General features: G+C 39.9%; 1 protein-coding gene and 1 non-coding gene across 2 annotated transcripts in view; one reads left to right on the forward strand and one right to left on the reverse strand.

Moving 5' to 3' along the window:
- LOC126298335 (dynein axonemal heavy chain 5) overlaps positions 1–26399 on the reverse strand; it is a gene marked incomplete at its 5' end in the record, with an annotated part of 791472 nt that overhangs the window by 450945 nt on the left and 314128 nt on the right. The window contains one exon of the mRNA XM_049989632.1: positions 7684–7876. Coding sequence (XP_049845589.1) covers positions 7684–7876 — 193 coding nt within the window. The remainder of the gene's footprint in view (positions 1–7683; positions 7877–26399) is intronic.
- On the forward strand, positions 18241–18315 carry Trnas-cga (transfer RNA serine (anticodon CGA)). Its single transcript has one exon. It is a non-coding gene; the product is annotated as a tRNA-Ser (tRNA).

The raw sequence follows: 26399 nt of genomic DNA on the forward strand, positions 1-26399 counted from the left end.
ATTTAATATACATGTAGATATTAAATAAATTTTGAAACTATAAATACATATATTATTCATTCATTTTACCCTAATGCTGAATTTGGGAGTCTAATAATTTATGAACCGCATTATTCCATATATATTCCAATTTTTGACACTATTTGGGATTTACAAATTTTGTGACTCATGAAAATGATATTTTAATTGACTTTAATGGTGCTCCTGTACCATTTATTTTAGAAATATCTCAATAAATGAATAAAATTGAAAGTTATCAGTTTTACTCATTTCCTACAGATGAGAAATTAAATATAACATAACTCTCCCCAACCGGAAAATAGTGATTAATAGAACTATTGGATGGATTCATCCTAATTGTGCTCAGTTTTATGTGAGCTTCAGTATTGTTGCAACTGATGGTACATATTATCCAACATACAATGTAAAATCCTCACCATAAAATAAGAAAACAATATTTCATCTAGATTGACTTTGTCTCCGTCCCATCGAGTTTCTCATGGAAGGACATATTCTTGATTATGGGAAAATAAAAAACAAGAAAAGTGAAGTACTTTATCGTTACAAATATTTGAAGGACTTTTCAGAAATTCTAAAGAACTTATTTTGGAATGAAATTTAACTGTAATTACACTTGGCGTTCGAGTGCTTATGATTCCGTTTCTGTTGGGCTGACTAATCAGGCTGGTGTCGAAGATGTGATCACACTTCCTAAGGAAGGAAAAAATTGTTGTAGAATCGATGGAACTCAGTGCTACTATAGTTAAACAGGAACCAGACTACTGATGAAAGCTAGAACCACAGAAAACAATCAAAAATACCTATATCTTTTTTCGAATTGCAAACGATAGAACTTGTGTGATCAAATAGAAAAAGGAATTTTGAACTAGATTTTATCAATTACTCTTATTACATAGAATTTTAAATACCTTACTTTAGCTTCGTTGTTTTCAAAACGAAGCGAGAAAATTATCAACTAATTGATATGTCTTTATTGAGTCATGTTAAATTGCTGAATACTTATATAAAGAATGGAAAAGACAAAGGTTTTCCTCAAGAACTATGGTTATAGATCCTCCAAATAACTTTTTAAAATCTTATGATGCTTTCCAAGATTTTAAGCAAGTAATACAATTAAATGATGATATTAAGGTAAATCCATAAGATTTATTGAAACTGCCCCATCTATATTATAAATATGTTCTGCAGTATAAATGTGCTGGCTATACAAAAAGTACTATGAAATTATATGTAACTTTAAAAATAGTGTTCCAATGATACTTTAACTTATATAATTTTCTTCGAAATAAAGAGTTTAACTTATGATGCATAACAGCATATTACCTGAGGAATTTTAATTTGAAAAATTTAATATCTTGCTTATATAATGATATTCGATTTTATTCAGTATATATTTTCTGGATAGCTCTTTTTATGTACATTACATTACCATTTTGAATTTTTAAAATTGGTTAATATTTGTGTTAGAAGTTACAACAAATATTTTCCCCTTGCCACTGAGAGTTATGTAGCCTGACTTACTACCATGCATTGCAAGTGGGGGCTTTTTATGGGCAAATTGATGTTTTTAATTATTTGTTTTCAAAACATGTATTTGCATATTGTTTATTGTTGTTCTCTTCAAACAAAACATAGCAATAAGAAAAATATTGAATTTGCATCCAAAATAAACTGTTGAAAATAATACTCTTTAGAAGGTGGCTTATCACTAGAATACCAAGTATATACAGAGATTCGTGAATTCCTTGCTCTGTCAAACCTCAGTGCAGATATGTGGACTAAAGGATGTAGGCATTATCTGACAGAATCTTATTATGCTTGTGGAGAGCATATCTTTTGACAAAACATTCCCGATCATCACTTCTGTATGACTTATCGCCATTTCTGAGTTAGACTGATACCTGTCATACTGAAGGGATGGTGTGTTTCAGCCTGAATTAAAGGAGTAGTCTGTTAACTCAGAGATGGTCTCTGTGTAGCACCGACATTCAGAAGGGAATAGGCCAGAACCTCGGTATATAGGTATGACTGAGTGAGTGAAAGATGCTCAATAAGGAATGTTTTGCACCTTTGAGAATAAATTTCATTTTCGTAAAATAAAAGTTAAGGAATTAAAAATTTGTTTGAAAAGTAAGTACTACAATGATTTACAAATACAAAAAAAAATAATAAGGAAATGAAAAATTAACAGTTAAAAATTGTATATATACAACTTGAAATTAATTATTTATGTTTTGCATTTTTACATTTTTATTTTTGTTTTTTATATTTTTATATTTATTATTTAAAAATCTAATTTTTATATATAAATGATACAAACATGAGCTGTAATATTAAAGTTGTAGTAAGTGAACTTAATAGTTTGAATGATGTCTGTACAGGAGGCTTACAAAATTAACAGAATTTTAAAAAATAAATGTTATAATGTTATAAAATTGAAACTTCTGTAGGCTAAATTTGGTCAAATGTTCTGTTAGTTCAAGACAATAAATTTCAAATAATTCTTCCATATCGTTACATAATGATCTTTTCAGAAAATGAAAACAAACTGCAGAACCTTGTCAGCTTAAAATTTATATAGTGGGGTAAAAAACAAATTAAAGATAATTCTACATACGATATTGAATAACTTTTTATCTTTCTATTTTTTAAGTTTTGGATTAATAAATTAACAAAAAATCAGATTTTAGCACAATAAACTGAGTTACTCAAATGCTAAATTTTAACCAAATATATTTATTTTGTTTAATTTTAATACTGAATTTAAGAAATAAAGTTGTAAGAAATCAAACAGAATAAATATATGTAGTCTAAATGTAAATTTTAACCGATTATATTTATCTGTTTAGTATTAATTTTTATCTAGATATTTAAAGATTGGATTTAAAAACAGTTTTTATATTGAAAAATTTATATTTGCGTTTTGATTATATTGGTTCAGAACCTGGAGCTTAAAACTGCTTGTGGCCCTGACTTCATTTTATAGATGATAATGCATGACTGCAAGGAATGGCGCAGGTGGACGAGCGCTTTTGATGAGAAGATATTAGGTGAATGGACTTGTGGGCCCATTTCAAGAGCTTAAATCTCATTGACCATATGGAGATTCGTTGGAGAGACGTATTTTAGGATGTATGTGTGCACCAATGACCAACTAGGAGTTTTTAACTGATCTGGTAGAAGAATGGAGTACCCTACAACATTCCAAAGCTTGTGGCACATGGAAGTACATTGCGTAGCATGCATTGCCGTCTGTGGTAATCACACACGCTATTAAGAACCATGTCCTGCCTTTTGTATGGTCCAGGGGACCATCATGAATAGCTGTGACTTCAATCTAACTATTGTCTTTGAACAAAAGACTGTAGTATAGTAGTATTAGTACTACAGTCCAAGTTTCATCGAGCTCTGTTACTTGGCAGTGACACATCATGAGAGAGTTACTTTAGTCCTAATTTTTTGCTCACCGATGTGTGGCATTGTCAGTGCGATTTTTGCTGGAGACTGAATGATAGAATTAGTTCATCACCTATTTATTCATGCAGATTTACTGTTCCTTGTATAAATCAAAGACACCCAACAACAGTATTCGGTTATCACTGAATTTTCGTTATACATGATCATACTCAGATGATGATGATGATGGTGATGAAGATTTTGCTTTGTGAGGTGCTCAACGGCGTGGATATCAGCACCCGTACAAATTCCCAATATTACCACTGTCCTGTCTCACCATTTCCCTGAGTGATGATGAAATGATGAGGACAGCACAAACCCAGTCCCTTGGCGGAGAAAATCGCTGATGCGTCTGGTAAATCGAACTCGGTACCTTGTGATCCAGAGGCAGCGATGCTAACAACTAAGCCACGAGCTGCGGACTTAATCATACTCAGTCTCTGCAGTAATACTTGGTGAATCTCAGATATACAGAATACACTTTCTCTGCAGTGAAGAAGGAAACTCAGGAGTTAATAAGGAGTTGTAATTCTTAATGTAGTCCAAAGTTTGCTAGTCCCATTAGTGCAACTACTTAATGAAGGATCTGTGTAGTCCATGTTTCTTTAGTAGCGTGGCAGGGTCATTAGTCTATGTTCTCGCACTCAGCGAGTGATCACGTGACGACGAGTGAGGAAACAATGCTAGCCCTGCGCTTCTGCACGGCACGCAATGCCGGGAACGGGGAACTAACACCGCATACTCGGGTTCGCCACATGGGTAGAGTGCTCTAGTACGTAGAACATATGGTACCTGCACTCAGATCAATGTAAGGCGTAATTACAGGCTAAGGACAGATGGAGAAAATTTACAGATGTATCTTCCAACGTCTTAAGTCACAGCTACCGTTGCCATAACGGCGTGTTCCTAGAATAGTAGCAGACAGACATGTCGTGACCTAAGCAGAGGCGTTATTTTGCTCTAAAAGTCTTATCCTAAAATCACTTTTAGCAGTTGATTAACTTGTGAGGGAAATGTTTCAGAATTACCACTTTGCTGGGAACAACAGACGTCGGAGTATATGAACTTGTGTACACAGTTCTCGAGGAGTGGGGAGCTTCGTTTTTAAACTACCACGAACAAATCTACATCCTGTGCGTGAGATGAGATTTATTTCCACTCCAGCCATTGTGAAACACAATTTGAACCACGCACCGACCCGGATATAACGAACAGTCCGTACGTAGAGAGAAGTCAATCTAAAGGAATAAAAACAGCACGATAACGACAGGCACTGCACAGGGAAGCTACACAAACTATCCTAACAAGTCAGAAGAAGGAATGACATATTGTACATTTGAGGCTGCAGTCATGAAACTAGCTGCTAGTTGAGAAGAGAGTGGAAAGGTATGTAGCCTGTACCACACGTTAATCAATCTGCACACTGAGTCCACAGCAGGGGAACCTAAGGAAAAATTTGGAAAGGAAATTAAAGTTCAGCTCGATGAGTAAAATAAACAAGTTTGCCAATGACATTGCAACTCAGTCGGAGACGGGAAAAGATGTGGGAGATCAGCTGAACGGAAGACATAACAAGATGAATAGTAGCAAAAGAAAAACCAGGGTAATGGCGTGTAATCTAACTGAATCACGTGACGCGAAAATTTGTAGACAGGTTTTGTTATCTGGGCAGCAATATAACAGACGACAGAAAAATACAAATAAAATAAAATGTAGACTGGCAATACGGAGGGAAGTTGTCCTGTTGAAGAGAAAATTTGTTAACGTTAGATAGAAATTTAAGTTTTAGCAATTAATTTCAGAAAATGTCTGTTTAAAAAGATGTCGAATGCGGAAGTGAAACGCGACCGATAAACATTGTTGACAACGAGAGAATAGAAATGTGGTGCAACAAAAGACTGCTCAAGATTAGATGGTAATATCGAGAGACTAATGAAAGTGCTCTGAATCGCATTAGAGGAAAGAAGAACAAAAAGCATAGGTTGATAGGACATACCTTGAGGCATTAAGGAAAAACTAATTTGTTAATCGTGGGATGTGTGTGGGGGGGGGGGGGGGTGTGAATACGCTAGAGGGGGAGCAAGGATTGATTGGTGTAAGCGCTTTCAGAAGGATGCAGTAGTTATGCAGATATGAATAGGCTTATAAAGGATACACTAGTATGGAGAGCTGCAACTAACCAACAGAAACATACATGTTGTACTTTTACTGTTATTATGCAGTAAGAATCTTTATACTGTAAAAAGAATACAATGCTATTTTCCATTTATTTCATTTGCAGGATTTTAGGTAGAGCAATTAGGTAATAAATGTTGCCATAACATTGTGAATACACTGTCTAATCAAAGGTATCTATGAGAATGGCAGCCCTTCTTCCTCAAGAGCCGAAACCAGTGAAGTTAGTGACGCTAGAGTCTGCAGCGAAACAGCGTTCTAACTCATTCCAGAGGTGTTCCATTGGCTTCAGGTCGGGATTCTGGGCATATCAGTCCATTTCAGCAACATTATTGTCCACAAACTATTGGCTCACAGACGCTGCTTTATGACAGGGTGCATTGTCATGCTGCTCCTATCAATCATCGTATCAGAACTGTTCTTCTACTGGATGCAGTACACAATGCTATAAAATTTTTCCACATCTTTTTGCATTAAGCGTCTCCTTAAGCGCAATAAGTTCATCACACCCAAACTACGAAAAGCAGCCCCATGTTTTGACACCACCTCCTCCATACTTCACTATTGGCACTTCACACGATGGCAACTAACGTTATCCAGGCATTCGCCAAACCCAAACCCTTCCATCGGATTGTGACAGGATATAACGTGATTCATGATTCCAAGCCACTCGTTTCCGTTTATCCACTGTCCAGTTGCGCAAATTTCGTTTTTATAAGCACCCTTCTCAGTTCTCGACGCCCCCTGTCCATGAATACATGAGGTTGAATTGCTATAATAATAATTATAAAAGGTGGCAATTTTATTTACGCACTGTCTTTTAAATAGATATGATGGTATCTGATACTCAAGTACTAATGCAAAGAAACTTAATGATGCTAAAATGCTTTAAATTCTTGCTATGATTTAATCTTTAAAATTTAATAATTCTCTTCCTGTTAATATTTAATTAATTAACTTACGTCGTTCAGATTTCGTAACGCTGACGCCGTTAAAATTTAAAGTTGTTCAGTCACTGTTTCGTTTTCTTTCAATTGTTGCGAGCCAGCGATGGTGCAATGCTGCTCGCTTTCAAGTCTACACATTTATAAAAATCAGGTCCAGGAAACACTTTTCTGATCACGGTTGCGATTTAGGCGGTATTCGCGTAATTAAGAGTTATCGTTTCAGAAAGATGCAGGTTCGATTAAAGCTGTATGCACTTTTGCCCGTATAATGAAAATATTCCTAACACGTCGTGTAACAAAAAGTAACATGTGAATCATAACCGTGGCCAGACGAAGAAAATACATGATGGCACAAATGTTCTTCGCTGTTATCCAGGGCAGGTTTAGATTAAACACCGCAATTTTCAGTCTTTAAAAATCACAAGACGATACACTTTAGAGAATTTTGTTTTGAATAACTTGTATTTACCTTTTCTTATACAATATGGTGATTGTCTGCAAGGATTATCTCTCTCTCTCTCTCTCTCCCCTTTTTATAGCCTTTATACATTCACATTACATACATTGATTAAGAAACTTTTCTTTCTCTGCCGACTAGTACGAGAACAAAATCCGCCCAGACAAACTGTCTTACATAGAATCAGTTCTCACTTAACAATCATATATAGTTTCGTAGTACAAGCAATGCTAGTTTATTCCGTGCAGTAGAATGTCTTTGATTCACTGAGCAGAAAAATTAAAATAATAAAATTATAATTACACTTTTAGTATCGTCAATTCTTCTTTACATCACGAAAATAAGTTTTGACATCGTCGTAATATTATTTTTCATCGTTGTAGCACTATAAGGTGCGTCTGGTGGATCCACCTCTCGTGCCATCTACCGAACAGTTCCGCATTACATCGGCGTGTCACGATACTTTTGATCAGACAGTGTAGATGGTAGTCAAACATTGATAATTTTGACAGTACAAAATTTGCTGATTTCTCTAAGTTCTTGTAACCAAAACTGGATAACTACACATTACAAATAAGAAAAGACTGCTCCTACGTGATCCAGATTAGTGAGGTGTGCGCTACGCACCTGCGGAGACGGCAAGGCAGTTGGCGAAGACGTGCATGTCAGGCTCGACGCTGAGGCGCGCCTCGAGCTCGCCGTGCCGGCGCAGCGAGGCCTCGAACTCTGCGAGCCCGGCGGCCATCATGTCCTGCTTGCCGCGCTCCGTCTGCCACAGGAACTCGTACGGCCGCCACCGCTCCAGGAACGCCGTCAGCTCCTGCCGCATCCCATCCCGTGAACACTGCGAGACGCTAAATTACGGCCACACAAAACAGCTCCCACCCCACACTTTTCGTTCTGAAAATACACTCCTGGAAATGGAAAAAAGTACACATTGACACCGGTGTGTCAGACCCACCATACTTGCTCCGGACACTGCGAGAGGGCTGTACAAGCAATGATCACACTCACGGCACAGCGGACACACCAGGAACCGCGGTGTTGTCCGTCGAATGGCGCTAGCTGCGCAGCATTTGTGCACCGCCGCCGTCAGTGCCAGCCAGTTTGCCGTGGCATACGGAGCTCCATCGCAGTCTTTAACACTGGTAGCACGCCGCGACAGCGTGGATGTGAACCGTATGTGCAGTTGATGGACTTTGAGCGAGGGCGTATAGTGGGCATGCGGGAGGCCGGGTGGACGTACCGCCGAATTGCTCAACACGTGGGGCGTGAGGTCTCCACAGTACATCGATGTTGTCGCCAGTGGTCGGCGGAAGGTGCACGTGCCCGTCGGCCTGGGACCGGACCGCAGCAACGCGCGAATGCACGCCAGACCGTAGGATCCTACGCAGTGCCGTAGGGGACCGCACCGCCACTTCCCAGCAAATTAGGGACACTGTTGCTCCTGGGGTATCGGCGAGGACCATTCGCAACCGTCTCCATGAAGCTGGGCTACGGTCCCGCACACCGTTAGGCCGTCTTCCGCTCACGCCCCAACATCGTGCAGCCCGCCTCCAGTGGTGTCGCGACAGGCGTGAATGGAGGGACGAATGGAGACGTGTCGTCTTCAGCGATGAGAGTCGCTTCTGCCTTGGTGCCAATGATGGTCGTATGCGTGTTTGGCGCCGTGCAGGTGAGCGCCACAATCAGGACTGCATACGACCGAGGCACACACGGCCAACACCCGGCATCATGGTGTGGGGAGCGATCTCCTACACTGGCCGTACAACTCTGGTGATCGTCGAGGGGACACTGAATAGTGCACGGTACATCCAAACCGTCATCGAACCCATCGTTCTACCATTCCTAGACCGGCAAGGGAACTTGCTGTTCCAACAGGACAATGCACGTCCGCATGTATCCCGTGCCACCCAACGTGCTCCAGAAGGTGTAAGTCAACTACCCTGGCCAGCAAGATCTCCGGATCTGTCCCCCATTGAGCATGTTTGGGACTGGATGAAGCGTCGTCTCACGCGGTCTGCACGTCCAGCACGAACGCTGGTCCAACTGAGGCGCCAGGTGGAAATGGCATGGCAAACCGTTCCACAGGACTACATCCAGCATCTCTACGATCGTCTCCATGGGAGAATAGCAGCCTGCATTGCTGCGAAAGGTGGATATACACTGTACTAGTGCCGACATTATGCATGCTCTGTTGCCTGTGTCTATGTGCCTGTGGTTCTGTCAGTGTGATCATGTGATGTATCTGACCCCAGGAATGTGTCAATAAAGTTTCCCCTTTCCTGGGACAATGAATTCACGGTGTTCTTATTTCAATTTCCAGGAGTGTAGTATCTTGTTAATATGTATCGAGCCAATTGGGAAAATCAGAAATGGAAATCTTAAAATTTCCCTCCACATTCTTTCGAGAAATCGTAGGTTTCAAATATCTCCACGCACTATGATATTTTATTTTAGTGCGTCTCATTCAAAACGAAATACACATGTGATCAAAAGTAGCAGGAAACCTGGATGAAAATGACTTACCAGTTCGTGGCGCCTCCATCGGAAATGCTGGAATTCAGTATGGTGTTAGCTCACCCTTAGCCTTAATGACAGCTTCCACTCTCGAGGCATACGTTCATTCAGGTGCTGGAATGTTTCTTGCGAAATGGCAGCCAATTCTTAACAGAGTGCTGCACTGAGGAGAGGTACCTATGTCGGTCGGTGAGGCCTGGTACGAAGTTGGCGTTCCAAAACATCCCAAAGGTGCTCTATAGAATTCAAGTCAGGACTATGTGCAGGCAAGTCCATTACAGAGATGTTACTGTCGTGTAACCACTCCACCACAGGTCGTGCATTATGAACAGGTGCTCGATCGTGTTGAAAGATACAGTCACCATCCCCGAATTGCTCAACATTGGGAAGCAAGAAGGTGCTTAAAACATAAAATGGCTCTGAGCACTATGGAACTTAACTTCAGAGGTCATCAGTCCCTTAGAACATAGAACTACTTAAACCTAACTAACCTAAGGACATCACACACAACCTTGCCCGAGACAGGATTCGAACCTGCGACCGTAGCGGTCTTGCGGTTCCAGATTGTAGCGCCTAGAACCGCTCGGCCACTCGGGGCGACAAACATCAATGTAGCCTGTACTGTGATAGTGCCATGCAAAAACAACAAGGAGTGTAAACCCCATCCATGAAAAACACGACCGCACTATTACACCACCGCCTCCGAATTTTACTGTTGGCACTACACACGCTGGGAGATGACGTTCACCGGGCATTCGCCATAACCACACCCTGCCATCGGATCGCCACATTGTGTATCGTGATTCGTCACTCCACACAACGTTTTTCCACTGTTCAATCGTCCAATCTTTACGCTCCTTATATCAAGCGAGCCGTCGTTTGTCATTTACCGGCGTGATGTGTGGCTTATGAGCAGCTTCTCGACCATGAAATCCAAGTTTTCTCACCTCCCGCCTAACTGTCGTAATACTTCCAGTGGATCCTGATGCAGTTTGGAATTCCTGTGTGAGGGTCTGCCTATTACACATTACGACCCTCTTCAACTGTCGGCGGTCTCTGTCAGTCAACAGACGAGGTCGACCTGTATGCTTGTGTACTGTACGTGTCCCTTCACATTTCTACTTCACAATCACATCGGAAACAGTGGACCTAGTGATGTTAGGAGTGTGTAAATCTCGCGTACGGACGTATGATACAAGTGACACCCAATCACCTGACCACATACGAAGTTCTTGAGTTCCGTGGAGCCCCCCATTCTGCTCTAATAAGTATTGGGGTCGCTGATATGGAGTACCTGTCAGTAGGTGGCAGCAAAATGCACCTAATATGAAAAAAGTATGTTTTTGGGGGTTTCCGGATACTTTTGATCACATAGTGTATGTATTTTTAAGGTCGCAGGGGATGAAAGGACGAACCATAAAATTCTTGTGACAGTTTCCTCGAATTTATGTAACTGTGCTCACAGTTTTTTCCCACTGTTGTATACCAGGAGCTGTGGAAGCTACTATACAAAATAATATCATTAGTTTCTCCGTGTTCGGAGAGTGTTGATTTGGCAGCTTTATGTTAAATGAAGGGGTAACACCACAGCAGAAGTTTCAAGAAAACATTTTTTATTGACTTGATAGTTGCTGTGAACCTTCTAAAAAAACATGAGGCAAAATGTTTAATCTACGAAAAAACAATTATTCTATGGAATCCCGAGCTGCTTCTCTAGCGCCTCGCATGACCCGAGGCGACCTACTTTCGCCAACTCGATACCCCTTGTAGTGTCTCAGTATAGTTAGATGCATTTAAAAACAAAAATACATTAGCTTGGTATCAGAAAGCATCAGTATGGGTACGAAAAAGACCATTCTTTTGCTTCGAATGTTGATTTTTGTGTGCAGTATTGACTTTAATAGTTTGTGATCTTACAGTATACAGTTTTGTCTTTCAAGTAAGAATGATTTATACGAAAGCGTACTCGGGTAGAAAAGGTATGAGGACGTTGTATCCAACGCGGCGTCGAAGCAGTATGTCATCAAAGCGTACAAAGAATAGATAAGAGGCTGAGCGTAGTTCAGAAGGAATCAGTGCCTCTGCTAAGAAATTGGAAGATAGTAACCAATATTTGGATGTGAATTATGGATTGAGCTATAGGATTATAAATTTTCATGCCGTTATCTCTGTTATTTCTCAATACGTGGAATGTAAAACGCTGACATGTCACGCTGCAAGACCCATTACGGATTGAGCTATAGGATTATAAATTTTCTTGCCGTTATCTCTGTTATTTCTCAATATGTGAAATGTAAAACGCTGAAATGTCTCGCTGCAAGAACAATGTCCTCGAGGGTTAGGCTTCACAATAATTATTGCTTGTCCAAACTGCCCGACGTTGTTATGCCAAATGGTACGTTTATACGGACCGCATACGAAAGAAAATTGTTCAAATGGCTCTGAGCACAACGGGACTTAACTTCTGAGGTCATCAGTCCCCTAGAACTTAGAACTACTTAAACCTAACTAACCTAAGGACGTCACACACATCCATGCCCGACGCAGGATTTGAACCTGCGACCGTAGCGGTCGCGCGGTTCCAGACTGTAGCGCCTAGAACCGCTCGGCCACGCCGGCCGGCCTACTGCATACTAAATCAGCAGTCGAATCTTCCTATCAATAAGCCCGCATGGAATACGGCTAAACGGAATTGTGAAGTTTTGTGCGTTCATAGAAGTGGCACGAGCGTTATTTCAATAGTTCTATGATAAACTAGTTGATATGATTTTAACTGCAACGGAAGCAGTACGACAGGGCAGTCTTGGGATAGCGATTTCATGTTAAGAGTTTTCTAAACGTAGAATTTTTACATTTATTCATGTCTAAAACACATTTTAAAACTTCAAATGAGTTTTTTTGGGGATATGATTGTTCAAAATAGCATGCAGCGTAACTCCAACAATTTTCAATCTTTTTATTTGAAAATTTAACCACGACTTTGATATAAGATTACACAGATTTTTTTAAGTTTTTTCCAGATTCAAACTAGCATCAGTTACAGTGCATATCTCAAGAGCGCCACAAATTCAACATGCCTGCAGTGTCACCATTTTGTAATATTTCCGACAAAATAATTTTTGTAATATACTTAAATATATGTTCAATAACCAATGTAAGTATTATTTCTCTATCAACATCCCTTGCTAAAAGTAATCAAGGAAACACTTTTTTTGGATCGTTACATTAGTGTTATCCCCCAATGAAAGGCCACTTCAGCCACTAATAAGAACTTCATTAAGCCCACGACTGGTTTCGGACTTTACATTAGGGCGTCTTCTAGTGGACTGGAAACTGTCGTCGTAAACGGATAATATGATAGATATACAAATATTCCACATAACAAAGCATGAAAATCGAGTCTCAGATATCTAAATTGTAAGTACGGAAACAATATATAACTTACGTCGTGCTGTAGAGAAGCAAATCAAATGATAAGAAAAGTAAAAGTTGGTAGGCCTTAAAAAGTTACGTGTCGAATGACATCGCGAAAAAATGGGCATGTCATGATCATAAAAAGTGTATAATTATATACATATACGTATTAGCATGCTTTAGTATTAAGAGGAGTTGTATTCTGAAGCGCTCAAAATTCCAAACTGCGCGCGTTACAAATACATATACATCTACATACATACTCCGCAGACCACCGTACGTTGCGTGGCGGAGGGTACCCTGTACAGCAATTAGTCGTTTCCTTTCCTGTTAAACTCGGAGCCGGAGCGAGGAAACAACGACTATCTATATGCCTGCGTACAAGTCCTGATTTCTCGTATTTTATCTTCGTGGTCCCTATGCGAAATGCATGATGGCGACAGTAGGATCATTCTGTAGTCAGCTTTAAATGCCGGTTCTCCAAACTTTCTCCGTAGTGTTCTTCGAAATGAATGACTTCTTCCCTCCAGGGATTCTCACTTGAGCTCCCGGAGCATATCTGTAACACTTGCATGCTGATCGAACATACCGGTAACAAATCTAGCAGCTCGCCACTGAACTGCTTCGATGTCTTCTTTCAACCTGACCTACTGCGGATGCCGAACACTCGAGCAGTACTCAAGAATAGGTCGCACTAGCATCATATATATATATATATATATATATATATATATATATATATATATATATATATATATGATGCTAGTGCGACCTATATATATATATATTCAGATGAACTACACTTTCTCAGAGTTCTCCCAATAAACCGAAGTCAACCATTCGCACTTCCCAACCACAGTTCTCACATGCCCGTTCAAGTTCATATCGCTTCTCAGCGTTACGACCATATTTAAACGACTTGACTGTGTCAAAAAAGTTCAGATGTGTGTGGAATCTTATGGGACTTAACTGCTAAGATCATCAGTCCCTAAGCTTACACACTGCTTAACCTAATTATCGTAAGGACAAACACACAGACACCTATGCCCGAGGGAGGACTCGAACCTCCGCCGGAACCAGCCGCACAGTCCATGACTGCAGCGCCTTGGACCGCTCGGCTTATTCCGCGCGGCTTGACTGTGTCAAGCAGGACACTACTAAAGCGGCATCCGAGCGTTAAAAGCTTGTTTTTCCTATTCAGCCCCATTAACTTCCTTTTTTCTACATTACGCGCCAGCTGCCATTCATCCTGACGTAGGTTTGAGTCCTCCCTCGGGCATGGGTGTGTGTGTGTTTTCCTTGGTGTAAGTTACTTAAAGTTAGTTTAATTAGTGTGTAAGCCTAGGGGCGTTGACTTCAGCAGTTTGGTCCCGTAGTCCTTACCACTAATTTTTGTCGTCTTGTGTCAACCTACAGTCACTTATCTTCTACACCTTCCTGTACACAACAGCATCATCAGCGAACAACCGCAGATTGCTGCCCACCCTTTCTGCCAGATCATTTATGTATATAGAAAATAGCAACAGTAGTATCACACTTTCCTGGGGCACTCTTGATGTCAGCCGTGTCTTCACGGGTTCTATTACTTAAGAAGTGTTTGTGCCAGTCACATATCTGGGAGCCTACTTCGTATGCAACCCGCCTGTTGCCCTTCATCCATAGCTCGCAGAATATGTCATGTGGGAAAAGAGCAAGCTGGGTTTTGCACGAGCAATGCTTGTTAAAGCCACACTGATTAGTGGACATGAGCTTGCCGGTCTCTATGAAATTCATTATATTCGAACCCAGAATATGGTATAGAATTCTGCACCAAACCGATGTTAAGGATATTCGCTTGTAATTTTGCGGGTCCGTTCTTTTACCTTTCTTATCTACAGGAGTCACCTGCGCTTTGTTTCCAGCTGCTTGGCACTTTGCGCTGGTCGAGAGATTCGTTATAATTCCAAACTAAGTAAGAAGCCAATGACGTAGAGTACTCTTTGTAAAACCTAGTTAGGATTGTAAGACGTGTATATTTCTATCGTCTATTGTCAAACCACACTTTATGAAAGATGTTTATATTTCCAGAATGAGATTTTCACTCTGCAGCGGAGTGTGCGCTGATATGAAACTTCCTGGCAGATTAAAACTGTGTGCCCGACCGAGACTCGAACTCGGGACCTTTGCCTTTCGCGGGCAAGTGCTCTACCAACTGAGCTACCAAAGCACGAATCACGCCCGGTACTCACAGCTTTACTTCTGCCAGTATCCGTCTCCTACCTTCCAAACTTTACAGAAGCTCTTCTGCGAAACTTGCAGAACTAGCACTCCTGAAAGAAAGGATACTGCGGAGACATGGCTTAGCCACAGCCTGGGGGATGTTTCCAGAATGAGATTTTCGCTCTGCAGCGGAGTGTGCGCTGATATGAAACTTCCTGGCAGATTAAAACTGTGTGCCCGACCGAGACTCGAACTCGGGACCTTTGCCTTTCGCGGGCAAGTGCTGTACCAACTGAGCTACCGAAGCACGACTCACGCCCGGTACTCACAGCTTTACTTCTGCCAGTATCCGTCTCCTACCTTCCAAACTTTACAGAAGCTCTTTCATTTAGAATATAATTAATTTTTGCCAGCAATATTGCATTACTGATTATAATCCATGCCAAAAACCATTAACGTAAAACTATGCAAAATTTTATTGTTGTCAAGAAAAAGTTTAACTATGAATTACGTAACTTCAGTTAAATTAATTAAAGAATAATGTCAGCTTTGCTATCAAAGAATAACGTCAGCTTTCCTATTAAAGAATAACGTCAGCTTTGGTAATAAATACAGCCACTTATTATGACAGCCCACCAGCAGTTAATAGAGTGTAGTAAAACAGAGTAAATAATCCATGTTGCAGTTCGATGTAGCAGTCAGATGGCGATCCAGTAACAGTTAAAAAGGTAAGGAACTGTTATGGGTTATTGCAGGTAACAACTAAGGGCTACGACGGGGACACATTCTATGTTTCGTCGAAATAATCAGAAATTCACTTTTAATAAGTAGCCTTTAAATTTGTATGCGAAGATTGAGAGAAAGAATTAATTTCAAAGGGAAGATTTCATTTGTTATTATTAAGCAAAAGATAGAAATCCTAAGGAAAGGTTTCATAGGTTATTGTAGAAGGGAAGGTTGCGTAACAAAAGAGATATAGAGGAGACGGGATGGTTTCACTTGGCGACATCCAATCACTAAGACCCTTTAGTGAATCTACTGTGAAAATGAATATACTGATTCTGACAATTATATGAATAAGCTAGTGTTTAGTGGCGCAACGCTTATACTACAGTGTATACCTTTAATTCACAGCCCATCGGCAATTCTGTTTGCTCTATTGATTCTGAGTTGAAAAAAATGTTTGTTCAGTGTTGAATTCGCTTTGAACAGTGATATTTTTGTTGCATGCCCTAATTATAGACAATGTCCCGCAGAATAATTCCTCGTTCTCAAAGGAATAAAAGTGTAGAAAATACTGACGAGAAATTCTTTTCAGAAATAGACAGAAATAACAGTTAAATCTTAGGTGAGCAGACATTCGAGAGTAGTAATAATATGGAATCTTTTGACGAACAATCAACTTCAGAAATGCCAACTGATAATGAGACATTAGTGCAAAATAATTTGTTTTTAAATACAACAGACGCTACACAGTCACAAGCACGCGTAGCAGACACAGTAGTTTCAGTAACGAAACCACTATAATGAAGTCCATCAGTGTGACTCCCTTATGTGCCGAAACAGATTCAAACGGTACACAGCTACTCAATCTGCGTAGCAGATACCATAGTTTTATTGACGAAAATTCCGAAACCACAGAAGAGGTGACACGATTACAGTCAATTGAGGATGTTCAAATGAACACCGATGTACAACCTTTAACAACGAATACAAATACACACAAAAGTCAATCCGAAACGGATCCAATAATGGCATTTTTGTTACAAATGAGACAAGACATGAATCAAAACTTTAACAGAAGGACACAAGAATCAGCAGACCTAAAAAACGAAATCAAGGCAGAAATCCAAGCAGTCGCTGAAAAATGTTCACAATCAAACCAAAGATTACACGCCAAGATTCAAGAAATAACAGATAAACAAGAAGCATTCGCGGTTAGCATACGAGACAGAGAACTTTTCTAAACAAAACGCTCACATTGATGAACGTTTTAACAATCACACAGAAAACTGTTTGATACGTCACCGCAAACTGATGCGATCGCAGGATAATGAACGAAAAGAACTATTACAAACAATTACTAAACAGCGACAGGACGACAAAAAGAAAGTGTTTGCTCAGGGAAAAACTTACGTGGACAATCACATACTCTCGATTTCGGAAGAAATCGAAACGGTTAAGGAGACAAATATTCAAATACAAGAGAGGCTCACGAATCCAGAATATAAGGGATAAATTAACAAAAGAAGTCCAGACACTAACTGACAAGATAGAACACATAGAAATCAATGAAACCTCAGAAAATTTGAAACCAGGTTTTAAGAAAGTAACTAAAAGTAATCGTAAATTACGAAACGAATTGACAGAAAAGATCAACGAAATCACTACAAGAATAGACCTGTTAGATACTACCAATGACAGTAAATCATATTACACTACACCAGTCTCAGTTCAACAGATTTCTAATAATAAAGATACGCAAATTACAAATGTGCAACAAACAATCGCAGACCTAGAATCACGTAATAATTTGTTACATCCGAAAATCAATTCTTTACAGCAAAGGATAGCTGACACACAAGAAACAACTGCAAACAATCAATTCCAACAGAACACACACCATTACGACATGCCTCAGAAGCACGATACATGTAATGTCGGTAGACTTCAGAGACTAAGAGATCTTAACCAGGTAGAAAGACACAAAAATTCATATTCACAACATTACGAAAATAATTACACACAAAGATATGACGGTTTCGACCACAAGCATTTCCTTTTACTGAGAAAGTTTAAAACATTTAAAAACGACAGGACGCAAATACATCCACTGGACTGGATCCAACAATTCAATGCGGCACTCCCACCATCATGGCCAGTTCAACATAAGCCAGAATTTTTTATTAGTTTTCTTGAAGGGGAACCAGCGAGAATAATGCGACCAATTGCTAGACAGTGTTTTTCAGTAGAAGCATTCCAGGATCCGTCTTTGGAAGGTAGGAGACGGATACTGGCAGAAGTAAAGCTGTGAGTACCGGGCGTGAGTCGTGCTTCGGTAGCTCAGTTGGTAGAGCACTTGCCCGCGAAAGGCAAAGGTCCCGAGTTCGAGTCTCGGTCGGGCACAGTTTTAATCTGCCAGGAAGTTTCACATCAGCGCACACTCCGCTGCAGAATGAAAATCTCATTCTGGAAACATCCCCCAGGCTGTGGCTAAGCCATGTCTCCGCAGTATCCTTTCTTTCAGGAGTGCTAGTTATGCAAGTTTCGCAGAAGAGCTTCTGTAAAGTTTGGAAGGTAGGAGACGGATACTGGCAGAAGTAAAGCTGTGAGTACCGGGCGTCAGTCGTGCTTCGGTAGCTCAGTTGGTAGAGCACTTGCCCGCGAAAGGCAAAGGTCCCGAGTTGAACAAAACCAATACCACAGTGAGCCCTACAGTCAATCTGCATTAATACAGCTTTGTATTTCAAAACTCCCCAGAGCATTAAAAGTGTCATTATTAACAGGCCAGCAAAAGGACAGACATCCTGCAATTGCTAGAAGTACACTAGGCAGATTATGCGTTTGTTAATAAGAACTTTTCACGACATAATAAAAACCAGACAAAAATGTTAATTTTGAGCAAACACAATTTGGCAATGACAATCGCAATAAACGCTTTTCCAGCGAAAATGAAAATTTTAATCGCGAATACACACAGAGATTTAATGAACAATGTGCATTACAATTCATGACAGCAACAAAGCCATCCAAATAACACGACACACACACGACAGGAAATATCGAACCGGTCAAACTTTCACATGAATCATAGCCCAGATCTACATCTACATGACATCTACATGACTACTCTGCAATTCACATTTAAGTGCTTGGCAGAGGGTTCATCGAACCACAATCATACTATCTCTCTACTATTCCACTCCCGAACAGCGAGCGGGAAAAACGAACACCTAAACCTTTCTGTTCGAGCTCTGATTTCTCTTATTTTATTTTGATGATCATTCCTACCTATGTAGGTTGGGCTCAACAAAATATTTTCGCATTCGGAAGAGAAAGTTGGTGACTGAAATTTCGTAAAAAGGTCTCGCCGCGACGAAAAACGTCTATGCTGTAATAACTTCCATCCCAACACGTGTATCATATCTGCCACACTCTCTCCCCTATAACGCGATAATACAAAACGAGCTGCCCTTCTTTGCACCCTCTCGATGTCCTCCGTCAATCCCACCTGGTAAGGATCCCACACCGCGCAGCAATATTCTAACAGAGGACGAACGAGTGTAGTGTAAGATGTCTCTTTAGTGGACTTGTTGCATCTTCTAAGTGTCCAGCCAATGAAACGCAACCTTTGGCTCGCCTTCCCGACAATATTATCTATGTGGTCCTTCCAACTGAAGTTGTTCGTAATTTTAACACCCAGGTACTTAGTTGAATTGACAGCCTTGAGAATTGTACTATTTATCGAGTAATCGAATTCCAACGGATTTCTTTTGGAACTCATGTGGATCATCTCACACTTTTCGTTATTTAGCGTCAACTGCCACCTGACACACCATACAGCAATCTTTTCTAAATCGCTTTGCAGCTGATACGAAGGGTGTGAGCCATTTCACGGGTCAGCCACAAAATACACAAAACGAACAAAGACAGCCTTTTCAGAGAAAGAAGCGTGCCTCGCCGTATAACCACAGCTATAACGACAGAAGGAGAGAAAACGAACACTGACCACAAAGGACATTCTACAATGATAATTTTCATAGAAATTCAAACAGCGCACAAGAACCAAGTCATCGTATGTATGTGCCAAACACAAGATTTCATCCGCCACCTACCGCTAATAATCAAAGTGGTAGAACAGTACAGCTCATAGAAAACACACAACATTCCCCTACAGAAAATGAAATGTCAGAACATTTATGACCAGAGACAGCCTGTGATGAATCACTAACTGACGACACTATGAATAAGGACAGAGAAAAGATAACGATGGAGAATGCCTTACATTCGACGACGTTTGAGACACATTGTTACACGAAATATCGATCATACAGAAAACTATATGCCACCCAATAATCCAGATAAATTTAAAGTTACAAAATATTTTAGCAATAATTGATTCAGGCTCACCAATGAGCATAATTAACGCAGACACATTTAACAGATGCAATGGCAATAATGATTTTCCAGTATTCCCGTTAAACAAAACTAAAGTTAAGGGAGCATTTCCAGGAAAAATCATTGAAGTCAAAAGACAGACACAATTAACGTTTGTTTTTGCAGGGCAAACTTTCCATAGCAGTTGTTGGATAGTTCCACATTTAACTACTGATGTAATATTAGGAATGAATTTTCACGTACAGTACGACGCACAGAATGATTTTAAATCGTCACACCTAACATTACAGAAGGAAGACAGTGAAGTGATAGTGAGATTTCAAAACACAGTATCCTCAGAAGAACAAAATATGCACAGCATTGAGATTATTGCAGATTCTAGACATAATGATGGTTATCTCACATTATACATGAATACACATAATAACGACATGGCAGAGGAACAGGAGTATAATGTATTAGAGACAATAACACGCAAGGTTGGAGACAGTATAGCAAAAGACGACACAGAACGCACAGAACTAGAAAATATTCTTGTGCAACATAAAACAGTTTCTAAAAATGTTCCAGGAACGATGACAGGATTTATGTACGAATTTCAGGTGAAACCACACGAGACTCAAAGCAAAACACTATCCAATCCCGCATATACACACAGAAGCAGTTAAGAAAGAGTTACGAGCAATGATTGATCCGGGTATAATTGAACCAGCAGCAAGCCAATATATAAATCCATTTCACATCGTTGAAAAGAAGGATGAATCACTTCGTTTAGTTTTAGATTCACGCCAGGTTAATAAAATAATCATTACAGACACTGACCGACCACAGACGTTAGAAGAGTTACTGCAAAAGTTTCATGGCACCTCTATATATACCACCCTCGATCTCAAATCACGATCCTGGCAAATCCAGTTGCATCCAAATTTCTGAAAGTATACGGCATTCCTTTGCTTTGGTGAATGTTACTAATTTTGTAAACTTCCGTCTGCAGCCTTTATACGAGGCATGAATACAATTATCCCACAGGATCTCATGAATAAAATTACTACCTATGTAGATGACATTCTAATCGCAGCAGAAAACTGGAAACAGCACAACCACACTGTTCAACAAGTACTGAATACATTCGAGCAGAACGGTGTAACTATAACCCTCCGTAAATCTGAATTTGGAAAAGCCTCAATAAAATTTCTAGGTCATATCATTTCACAAACAGGTATTGCACCAGACTTCGACAAATTGCAAGCATTGAAAGATATCGACGTGACAACAAATAAGAAGGAACTACGGAGCTTTTTAGGCCTCATTAATTATTTTTGAAAATTCATTCATTATGAAGCATTAGACACAACCTTGCTATACCAGTTCACAAGTGAAAACACAATTTGGTCATGGAATGAAGGCGTTGAAGCTGAATTCGAGAATTTGAAAGAAGCGTTACTGAGGGCGCCTTTGTTATCACATTCTGACCCAACACAAAATTTTTCCATTGCAACAGATAGCTCAACTACAGCACTAGGAGTATATATTTTCCAGGACGTAGAGGAGGAAGCTAAGACAATCGTTAAACATATTGCGTTTGCAAGCAGGATAGTTACTCCAGCAGAGCGCAATTATTCTGTAACAGAATTAGAGACTCTATGCATAGTATGGGCGTTTACAAGATTCCGTCATTATCTATAAGGAAGACACACCACAGTATATACCCATCACTGAGCAATCCAGTTTTTATTATCAGCAAAACGTACGCATGATAGATTAAGTCGTTGGAAATTATATCTGTAAGAGTTGGACTTTACTATTGTACACATTCCAGGCACGCAGAATATTGTTGCCGACGTACTGTCGAGATCTATACACCATAAACGACTAGAGAAAGAAAATACCTTATGTCGAAACAACCATAGTATTATGTACATCAAACAAGTAGCTTTCGAAAACTTTATGCCATCAGCATCACAGGATATATAAAGAGAACAGCAGAAAGATGAAACACTAAAAGAGATTGTAACGCTTTGGCGAGACAAGAGAAACGCAAAAATCAGACATAATTACACTATACATAAAAATATACTGTTTATTCGCTCATACCCAGACGGCAACAATTGGCTTTATGCATTCCAGAAGGGATCAGAAACAAATTGATATGGTATACGCACCTAAGATATTCACATTACGGAGCTAGGAAATGCTTTCTAATTCTTCGACAAAATTGTCGCTTCAACAATATGGAAAAACACATTCGCAAAGTTACAGCACCATGCAAGATATGTCAGAAAGCTAAATCATCGACAGTATCACATATTCCACCACTGTATTCCATTATACCGGTTAAGTTAAGACACGTGGCAGCAGTAGATCTTTTCGGTCAAATCCCCAGAACAAGTAAAGGTTATAGTTATATTCTAGTAGCTGTAGAACTGACATCAAAATTTGTAACATTTTCTCCACTAAGGAAAGCAACAGCTAGATCAGTATCAAGAACATTTGTAAGAGATGTTCTATCAGTAGTAGGACATGTACAGAAGGTTATTTCAGGTAACGGACCGCAGTTTAGGTCAGACATATGAAAACAAATGTTAGAGTGCAAGAACATAACACCAATACACATATCAAGATATCACAGTTCTCCCAACCCGTCAGAAAGAATAATGAAAGAGATCGGGAAACTATGTAGAATTTATTGCCACAGAAAGCATACAACATGGGATGAATAAATTTCACATTTTCAGGAAGTAATAAATGCAATACCTAATGAGTCAACGATGCTCTCACCAACTGTAATACTGACGAATAAAGATCCACCGAATAAACTTACTGAAATGATATTACTTTTCCAAAGAAGCGTAGACTTCATCATTGTGAGATAACAAACATGGCACTAGCGAACATTAAACGAGCTGCAGATCGTCGGAAGAGACAGCAGAACCAGGTAAGTAGAGTACGCAAGTACGAGATTGGCGATGAGGTACTAGTCCGTACACATTATCTGTCACATAAAGGGAATGTCTGCATCAGAGTATTATTGGCAGGAGAGATCGCACATTGATATAATTTTAAAAAGAGCGGGAGAGAACGCGTATGGATACATTTTAAGAAAGGGGTAGGAAAGACCGCGCATTGATACATTTTGTAATGGTAGCAGGGACAGTCTTCACCAGAAATCGTTGTTGGCGGGAGAGACCGTGCTTTAGCGTTCGTAGGAAATCAGTAGTAAGAAAGATGCGAAGTGAGTCGGTAGCAGGTCTGACGCGAAAGGTTGAGAGGAGCAGTGTGCCTGCCAGTCACCAGCTATGGTTTACAAGAGATTATAAACGGATGTACAGAAACATCAGCTAACTATTATCATAAGAGGAACTAATATTATTGAATTCTTATTTTTCACTAAGTCAAGACTACTGAAGGTATGTTTGCGGAATGCTAGTTGTAAGATTATTTTAAAAAAGTAAGTCCCATTTGAAGGTTTGTAAAATTATTTTGTAAGTAGGCTGTTTAGGTTTTCTTATTGGTAACGCCACGTAGCGCTCTGTATGAAAATCACTGGCTGTGCTGTGTGCAGTCTGTGGCTGGTTTGCATTGTTGTCTGCCATTGTAGTGTTGGGCAGCTGGATGTTAACAGCGCGTAGCGTTGCGCGGTTGGAGGTGAGCCGCCAGCAGTGGTGGATGTGAGGAAGTGAGATGGCGGATTTTTGAGAGCGGATGATCTGGACGTGTGCCCATCAGAGACAGTAAATTTGTAAGACTGGATTTCATAAACTGATATATATATTAAGACTTTTGAACACTTTTAAGGTAAATACATTGTTAGTTTCTATCGAAATCTTTCATTTGCTAACTATGCCTATCAGTAGTTAGTGCCTTCAGTAGTTTGAATCTTTTATTTAGCTTGCGGTAGTGGCGCCCGCTCTTTTGCAGTAGTTCGAGTAACGAAGATTTTTGTGAGGTAAGTGATTTGTGAAAGGTACAGGTTAATGTTAGACAGGGCCATTCTTATGTGGGGATTTTTGAAAGTCAGATTGCGTTGCGCTAAAAATATTGTTTCTAAGGTGATGTTTCATATGTCGACCCTTAGCCGAGGATACTTCACTGTAATCTTCTGATTTTTTCTTATAGTTTGTGTAATTAGTGCAGCCTTTGTTTATTGCTAGCGCGTAATTGTAGAGAGAATCTTGTTTGTAGTTTTAGTTTTTCATTCTTGTACAGTAAAACAGTTGTGGCATGCACGCAGATTTGCAACAAGTATTTCGCAGCTTCGCTTGCAATTAACGAGATATTATTTTCAATGTTATGTTAATATGTTTTCTTATTTTGCTCTTCAAACTGTGCTTTTCTGTGTCGTCGTGTGAAATATTGCGACAATAATGGCGTGTGAAAAACGTAATACTAGGCTCCAAAGTAAACTGAGAAATGACAGTGAAGACGAAAGCACCGTGTTAGCGCCACCGTGTAATGAATTAACTAATGTTCAAAGTAGTAATTTGGTAATTGTGCATAGGGAAATGGAGCGGGCTGCAAATAATGGTGTAGGCAGTGAAACAATTAGTGAACAGGGAAGCATTATCGATCGATCGGTCGGCAACAGCTAGTCTCAGGAATCCGATATGACAGGACACAATCTTGGAAATACTGTAAATTCAGGTTTTGCGTCCTCACCGTTTTCTCAAATAAGTCAAGACACATTTTATGCTTGTCAAAATGTGAATGTTGCCGGTGCAAATGCACTGCCGAAAAGCATAGAGGAACAGATTCCAGACACTAACACATTATTATTGCAATTAATGCAACAAATGAAACAAAATCAGAGACAAACACAGCAACAGTTAGACACAATGGAACAAAATCAGAGACAAACAAAGCAAAAGCTTCAAAAGTTAGACAGAATGGAACAAAATCTTCGGAAGTTAGACACTACACTTGAACAAACACGTGAAGATTTAACTACTGAGTTACATAACATTGAATCGAAAAGTCAAAAAGTCTGTAATGACGTAAAAACACAAATTTGTGAGCATTTTCAATCTATTTTTTCGCGGCATGAAAATGCATTACAGAATCACGAAGCAGCCATAAAAGAACTGCAAATCATTGTTCATGAAAATCATGAGACCTTGTGGCCTAAAATTGACTTAGTTGCATCTACCGATTCAGTTACGCTACTTGCAAAAACTCAGGAAAACTTAAAGAACACAGTAGATACTCTGAAAATTGGTTCAGAAAAACACATGGAGGAAATTAGTTCATTATCAAAGAAAGTAGTCGAACTTTCGGATCAGCTAAATAATTTATCTACGAAGGTAGATGATAATCTGAATAACGCAAGACCGGTAGTCTTTAATGACACAGAAGAGTACGATCAAATTAGGAAATTCAAACAAAATCAGAATCAAATTAATACGCAACACCAAACAGAAATCCGGGAAGTGCAAGATCAGTTGGCACAAGAATTACATATTTCAGAGAACACTCACGCTCCAACACAGGAAGAGGGACTTAGAAATACGGAAAAGCCACAAAATAATAACACAGGGCATTTCGGAAATTATGAAAGAAATTGGCAAGGTGCACCGAGTTTTGAGATGGAACCGCCGACACGACGTAACAGTGACCGATATGCGACTCGCCAACACGATGATTTTGACTATAAGCTGTTCATTACTACACGTAAATTCGAAACATTTAAGAATTCTGGCAACGACATTCATCCACAAGCGTGGCTTCATCAATTCTGTCATTGTTTTCCTCCCAACTGGTCATTAGAGCACAGATTAGAATTTATGTGTGGCTACTTAGAGAATGAACCAGCTGTGAGAATGCGATCGGTCATTCACGATTGCCACAGTGAAGGAGAATTTTATCATGCATTCCTCTCAACATATTGCTCTCAAGCTACACAAGTCCGAATAAAACATAGCAAGGTTCCGGACTGTAGCGCCTAGAACCGTTCGACCACTTCGGCGGAAATGATATTTTTTGCCGGCCGGTGTGGCCTGGCGGTTCTAGGCGCTTCAGTCTAGAACCGCGCGACCACTACCGTCGCAGGTTCGAATCCTGCCTCGGGCATGGATGTGTGTGATGTGCTTAGGTTAGTT

Source organism: Schistocerca gregaria, chromosome X (genome assembly GCF_023897955.1).
Source record: "Schistocerca gregaria isolate iqSchGreg1 chromosome X, iqSchGreg1.2, whole genome shotgun sequence".
NCBI lineage: Eukaryota > Metazoa > Arthropoda > Insecta > Orthoptera > Acrididae > Schistocerca > Schistocerca gregaria.